A 6,963-nucleotide genomic window follows, 5' to 3' on the forward strand; every position below is an offset into this window, starting at 1 on the left:
CATCATTGTTATTATGAGGCATCATTAATATTTATCCTATTTTAAATATTTTTAAAAATATTATCTGTTAGCTTTTTCCTCTATAGCAGTATTCAGATATTTAAAATAGCGATTCCTTCTTAACCGTGCTTACCGCCTCAGATTTCTCAAAACAAAGGGAATTGTAGATAATCGTTTTTAAGACAATAATGCACTGTCAATACCTCATATTTTTCTTTGCATAATGGAAATTGTTTAACACGTCTGAAAAACTGCTAGCGGCCATCTACAGTTAAGTAACATCTAGGCTCAAAACCATGCCAGGCTGGGAAGCATCTGAAGGAAGTGAAGTTCAAACGTCTTGTTAATACTGAAAATGTAGACAATAAACATGAACGTCGTTTAAAATTCCTCATTTGAGCGGTGTGTGTGTGAATGAATGCCCCGCTTTTAGCTCTGGAGAGATCTGGAAACGTGAAGGATCAAAACAAATAATTGATCCAGGGTTTAATTTGGAGATCAGGGAAAACAGATTTCATTTTATCCTTTGTTGGGAAACTATATTTCCTTCCCCATTCGAGGCGTCTGAATTGCAAAAATACTTTCTCGCTCTGCTCTTCCTCTTAGAAAACTATTATTACACAGAGTTATCAGATTAATACGAAATTATACCACACCTCCACTCAAATAAGCTTCCATAGTTTCCTTGTGGGCCTATAGAATCACGGTGTAAAAGTAGATCCTGGCCAGTTGTGCTTAAAAACTTGCTGGCTTGGAGAGGAGTTTTGTTTTGTTTTGTGCTGTGTGGTGTCCTGTGGTGTGAGTGTTTGTGAAAGCAGGGGCTGGAAACAGGCGGCCGAGATGGAGCAGAGGATATTCCGATTGAGTCGCATCCTTGATTCCTTGTGTCCTTCCCTCCCTTTATTTGCGTGAAGGCTTGGACAAGGCCAAAGTCAAGCTAAAGAGGAAGGAAGGCTGCAAGCAGAGGAGACAAGAGCGCTGAGCCAAGGCAGCCGGCGAGAGGGGCGAGGGGCGGTTTTGTGGTGTGGTGGGGGGGGAAGCAGAACAAAACAGAAACAACCGCAAATGGCAGACAGAGTGTCGGAGGGTGGGTGGTAGGGAAAGGAAGCGAAGATGGGTTGGATATGCGGGCCTAGGTCGTGTTCAGACTTAGGCCAAAAAGAAAGAAAGAAAGAAAGAAAGAAAGAAAGAAAGAAAGAAAGAAAGAAAGAAAGAAAGAAAGAAAGAAAGAAAGAAAGAAAGAAAGAAAGAAAAATCAGAAGGAGCAGGAGACTGGGTGCCAAAGGTGCGCCTCAGGCATGGCGGGAGGCAGATGGAGAACAAAGAGACCCGTCCGTGACACCGTTAAGACAACAGTCCAGACGATTTGGCAAGACAGAAGTTTCTGTGGAGTACGGTCTACTTCGCCCAATGTCCTACATACCGTTGGTGGTGAAATTTCTTGGGACATAGGATCCCATTGGGTGTTGTATCTGGCGAACGGTTAAGAAAGTGGACTGCCTTAAGAAAAAGGTGGTCATAGAATTGCAGAGCTGGAGGGAGCCCGACGGTCATCTAGCCCAACCCCCCCTGCAACGCAGGCATCTCAACTAAAGCATACAGTGCAGACGGTCGTTTTTAAGGTGTCGCTCTGTTTCCCCTCCTCCCCGCGACAGACTAGCAGGGCGGCCCTTCTGGAAGCGATTGCAACGGGAGGCGCGTGGACGTTGGTTATTAGCACACGCGCGCGCATGCACAAGTATGCACTCCGTTTGCTTGTGGCGGAGGCGCCTTCCGTGCCAGTGCAGCAGTCGTGGAGTGAGAGACCAAGCGACAATGCCTGCGCCTCGAAACCGAAGCAATAAGGCAAGAACAGTCGAGAAGCCACTCCTCGCTGTCAAGGGACAAAGAACCCTGAACGGGATCCACTAGGAAAGACGGCTTCCTCCGCCCTCCCCACCCACCGCCACGCGCAAAATAAGACCCCCGTAACATCTTCACCGCTCCCCACCAAAATCTGCACGAGAAATACTAACGATCCAGGGATCCTAACAGCCTAACACCCCTCGAGCATTTTCAATTCACACAGATTTATTTTTTTTGCTTCAGGGCAAGCAGACACAGCCGCGGTTTTGTCACCTCCATTCCTGGTAGAAACGCGAAGATCTTTCCAGCTTCTGCTCCCATCTACCTCCCATCTCTCTCTGTCTGCACCCCCCACACACACACACTTTTATCTAACAATCAGGGTTCCAAAAGTGGGGGAGGGGTTGTTCGTGTAATCCAGAGACCACGGAGGGGGCTCAGGCAACGAGGCCAAAACGCTGGAATGCCTTGCGAAGTAACCGAGGAAGATGACAGCCAAACCTTGGCTGCGAGGTCACGTGCCTTTGTCGCAATACACACTTGTGTGCGCATATGTGTGCGTGTCTGTGTGTAGCTATTTCAAAATAATACATTTTATTGTGAACCGCTTTAGAAAAAAAAATGTTCCAACGCTTCCTTGTTTTGTGATTTTGGTAAAACAACCCCACACCACAGTTCCCCCCCCCCCGCACGCACGCCCTGCATCCTACTGCAAAGTAGCTGGAGCAATACACGGATTACCTGCCAATGCAACAATTTCAGGGCCTTTCCCATTCAGCCAGAGTCACACACAATATTCTCCCTTTGCTTTCACGCAGTTCCAGGCGGCGGGAGGTGCGTTCGACGCGTTTCTTCCCACAAACTGAAGTCTTGGTGAGGGTGAAATGAATGTTAAAGAACATAACAAAAGAAAGAAGCAGACGGGGTGGGGGTGGGGTGGGGAGAGCTGACACCACACATTTTTTATTATAGTTACTCCCTTTCCCCTTCAGCCAAGAAGTGAGGCTTTTGCAGATTTACAAAGCCAAGCAGGTTGATGGGGGGGGGGGGGGGGCGGGAAGAGCGAATCTGACTGCTTGGGCTAGACCCTGTCAACGCTCCGCTCCAGATTTTGCCTGCGTTTTCTCCTGGAATCCGTAGTGGTTTCGCTTCGCTTCGTTTCGCGTCGCTTTGCTGCTCCTCTGCTGAGCCGGTAGACAGCCGCTCCAAGAGGCAAGTTCATGATTAACAGGGAGGAACAGAGCCAGCCCCAAGACGCCCCCCTCCCTGGGCGGCGTCTCTAGTAGAGCGAGAGCGCCTGCTCGCGCATCACCACGCGCTTCTTCTTCATCCGCCGGTTCTGGAACCAAATCTTCACTTGCTGGTCGCTCAGATTCAGTCTGTTGGACAGCTCTTTCCGCTTCTGCCGGTTGATGAACTCGCTGAGGAGGAACTCGCTCTCCAGCTCGGTGATCTGTTGCTTCGTGTAGGGCTTCCGTTTCTTCCTCGACCTCCCTGGCGTGGGGCACCAGGGCAAACCTGCAACAGACAAACAAGACACATGGAGAAGGGGTTTGTGTTTGGTTCGTTCTTGCTTGGCGCGCTTGCTTGACCGAGCTGGGTCCCCGTTGCTCTGGGTGGTGTCACGCAAGCGCGGAGGAAGCTGCGCCTAATTATGGCAAGGAGGTGGGGAAGCCTAATTCAAGAAAGCAAGGCAGTTTTTAATCCTCTAGGATTTAAACCTGTAGGATTATGCGCTTTGGGGTGGGACCGAAGTGATGCGCTGCAGTCCGAATTTGCACAAGTCCCATCCGGAGCACTGAACCCAGAGGGACTTACTCCCGACGCAGGAGCAGGCCTAGGGTGTTGGTGGCTGCGATCCTACTCAGATGTTCATGGAAATGAAATTGGTGAGGCAGATAGGCCTAACAGCTTTATCGTGGAAGTAATCTCACCGAGTATACCGGAGTTTGGGTGCAACATTTGTGAAGGCTCAGGGACTGGGGTTTTATTGGCAGGGTAGGGTTGGGTTGGGTCCTCTAGCAGCAAGAAGGCACATACCGTCCTGCAGAGGAGGTCTGAGGTTTGGCTGGGTTGCTGCGGGCGGGAGTGTCAGGTTCAAGTTGATGGCGTGCTTGAGGTCCTCCTTAATAAAGCCGAGGCGGAAGAATCCGCGTTCAAAAGAGACGCTGGTGCGCTGGGCAGGCTTCTCGGCTCATACCTGAGCCCTTTGGCCTGAGTCGCCGCCGCCGCCGCCGCCCGCCATCCTCACCATTCTCCCGCAACTCGAGTCGTCTGCCAAAGCATCCCTGCTCTGCCTGCCTCTCTCGTCCTGCTTGGGAGAGGCTTCGTGGGCGGAGTACTTGGGGTGGTGGCCGTCCAAGGCGGCTTTGCTGCCGCTGGGATTGAGGCTGACGCCGGGGAGGGAACCAGTGGCTGCGGCGAGGTAAGACGGAGGCTGCGACGAGCCGCTGAGTACGTGGCTGGAGGGCTGAGCTGGGCAGGAGCTGGCGCAAGTCCACGCGATGGGCTCCTCTGGTAGGAGAGCGCGGGTAACGAGGCGGCCAGCTGGTGGCTTCCATTAGCTCGCAGGTTGGGGAAGTAAAAGGAGTCGGCGGCAGAGGGCAAGTTCAGGAGGGAGCCCACGTAGCCCGGCCGGCACAGGCTCCGATCGCACATTTTCCAACGCGAAGGACGTGCGCTTCCTCCGTCTTCATTCAGGGCGGTGCGCGTGGAACGATAGGAAGAAGAGGACTCCTTCTTCGCCCGGGGGTGCTTCCAAGCCGGGCATTTCAAGCGCCTCTAGCCTCCTTCGCGAAAGTTGCAGGAGAACTTCTCGAAAGAAGGAGATGGACCCCAGTGCAGCGGAGGAGGAGGAGAGAGGAGGAGAGGAGGAGGAGGGAGGGGGGAGCGGGGGGGGAAAGATGGCAGACTCCAGTCACGGAACGCCCGAGGGCAAGTGGACGGGGAATGCCCTGGTGGCAAAGTTTTAGAAGACCCCCCCTCCCCCGTTTCAGGGCTTCAACCTGCAGGATCGCTCCTTTCTCTGCTCCCTCCCTGGCAGGCGCAAATTAGTCGGGTTTGCATTATAACCTCCATCATGGCTTCCGTCACCATAATTTATCCTTCCAAGAATTAATTAAGACCGTGTGTGTGTGTGTGTGTGTGTGTGTATATTACACACACGCACACACTTGCATATTTGTTATTTGCATAAATAATATACAAACTTGCCTTGATTAACTTTGTCTAAGTACAGTACCTCAATGTATATACAAAGGTGGGGACGTGCTGCTTCGGCAAGGAAATTGTTTTGTTATTTCATACGCGCTATTCCGCACATATTTTGCCTCCTGTGTTGTGAGGGAGCAGGAAGTGGAATGAGCCGCAGTCCCTCACGGATACATGAGGATTTGAACTTGACAAACCGCGTGACTCTAAGGTATTTCTGTAAACGTGCGGTGCAATCTTTACTCAGGAGTAAGGCGTACTGAGTTCAATGAGGTTTGCTCCTAGGTAAGCATGCGTAGGATCACAGGCACAATGCAATTTCGGCAGTTCTGAATTATGAATTAACAGTTCCCATTACTGATATATTATGTACAATATTAATACGTTCTACCTGTATACTGAATGCAGGGACAAGTGTCATATTTATCTGTGAAATCGAATGAACACATTAGGGTTTTTGGGGGGAGGGAGGGGGAGATCTGTTTATTTTAATGAAACTTATCCCTTCATACCCAGGGGAGAGTACAAGTTCCCCCCATTTTAAAATTACAACTTTTGGCGTCTTTCTAGCAGGATTTCCATCAAAAGCGAGTTCTTGCTCCTTCTCATACGCCATTCCTTACAATAAACTGCATATATATATGATATAATATATAAAACGAACATACATTTTAAAAAATTACAATTGCTGGAAAAAATTTATTGCGCTGAAAGGGAAGGGAGCTCAATTTTTCCTGTGTTCTCATGGAACCTTACCTAACTCACTTCCAAGCCTTCGGGGTGATAAGGTGTCTCTGGAAGTTCCTCCCATCCATTTCCTTGGGACTGACTTTGGCTTACGGAGAAAGTAGCTCCCTCAAAGGAGCGGGTCTGCTAAGGAAGGTCTTCTGCGAAGATCGAGGCCTGCTTGCTTTGAAATTAACGCTTCGCTTCGCTGGAAGGAAAAGGAGGAACCTGCTAACGGTTCGGCGCGGATATGCGTAACGGCGGCTATGGCGAGCCTTTTAAGTAATGACTGCCTAATGGACAGTGCTAATTTGCATGGCAATTACACACACACACACACACACACACACACACACGAATCTTGGTTAGAAGTGGTGAAGCTGGAAGGGGCCTTCAATATATCTTCCTTTGGGAGGCAGGAGCAGCAACAACAAATGACTGGGGGACTTTGGCGTTTGAGGCTGAATCTCCACCTCACCCATCCCGAAGCAGATCTGCTTTTGGCTGTTTGGACCGTACCGTCAATGGACCAGAAAGGAAGGACACTATTCCTCATTAGCCATTTGAGGCAGGTATATTTTTACTTAAGAAAACTTTGTGACGGCTCTATAAGGGAGACTCGATGTTGTTTTTGGGAAACGCCTTTTTTTAAAAAAAAATTGTCCCCAAGTCGACCGCAGCAGCCATTTGTCACCAGACCGGTCTCATTTAAATGTGGCGCGTTTAAAAACGGAATGCGAGGGTTACCCTTAAGAAGTGTCAGAAACAGATTCGCAAGGAATACCGGGCTGGATTTGTCCCCTGTCCGCAGACGCCCTGATTCTGGCTGCTGGAATCGACCTAGCCGTCGAAGACGCAGACGCTCTCCAGCTTCGTGGCTGTGGCCGGTGGCCTTCGAGTGATGGTCCCTTGCTGACCAAGGGATCTGGAGTCCAGGAGGGCCCTACCTAGAGGCTGACTGAACACTTGGGGGAAATAATTCAAATCTGGGACAATTCGGACATTTCGCCTCAGGCACCAAAACAGGCATCAAAATAATGTAAGCCCGGTTACAGACAGACAGCATTTCGGCCTCCAAGATGCATTTCTGAACTGCGTAAGGATCCCAGCCTGCGATATTATGAATTTCAAACTTTTAGCGCGTTCAGCTTTTGGAGAGCGAGAGAGAGCATTGGTTCCTCC

The 6,963-nt window shown here is 50.2% G+C and overlaps 1 protein-coding gene across 1 annotated transcript; it reads right to left on the bottom strand.

Annotated features, from left to right (window-relative positions):
- Positions 1-3,029: 3,029 nt before the first annotated feature.
- On the bottom strand, positions 3,030-4,556 carry HOXD12 (homeobox D12). The gene is given in 5 exon segments (XM_033174006.1): positions 3,030-3,363; positions 3,886-3,973; positions 3,976-4,059; positions 4,097-4,353; positions 4,356-4,556. Coding segments are annotated over 5 exon segments (816 nt in total). The 5' UTR covers positions 4,504-4,556; the 3' UTR covers positions 3,030-3,124.
- Between the last annotated feature and the right edge of the window lie 2,407 nt (positions 4,557-6,963).

This window comes from Lacerta agilis, chromosome 1 (assembly GCF_009819535.1).
Source record: "Lacerta agilis isolate rLacAgi1 chromosome 1, rLacAgi1.pri, whole genome shotgun sequence".
In the NCBI taxonomy this organism is placed as follows: Eukaryota; Metazoa; Chordata; class Lepidosauria; order Squamata; family Lacertidae; genus Lacerta; species Lacerta agilis.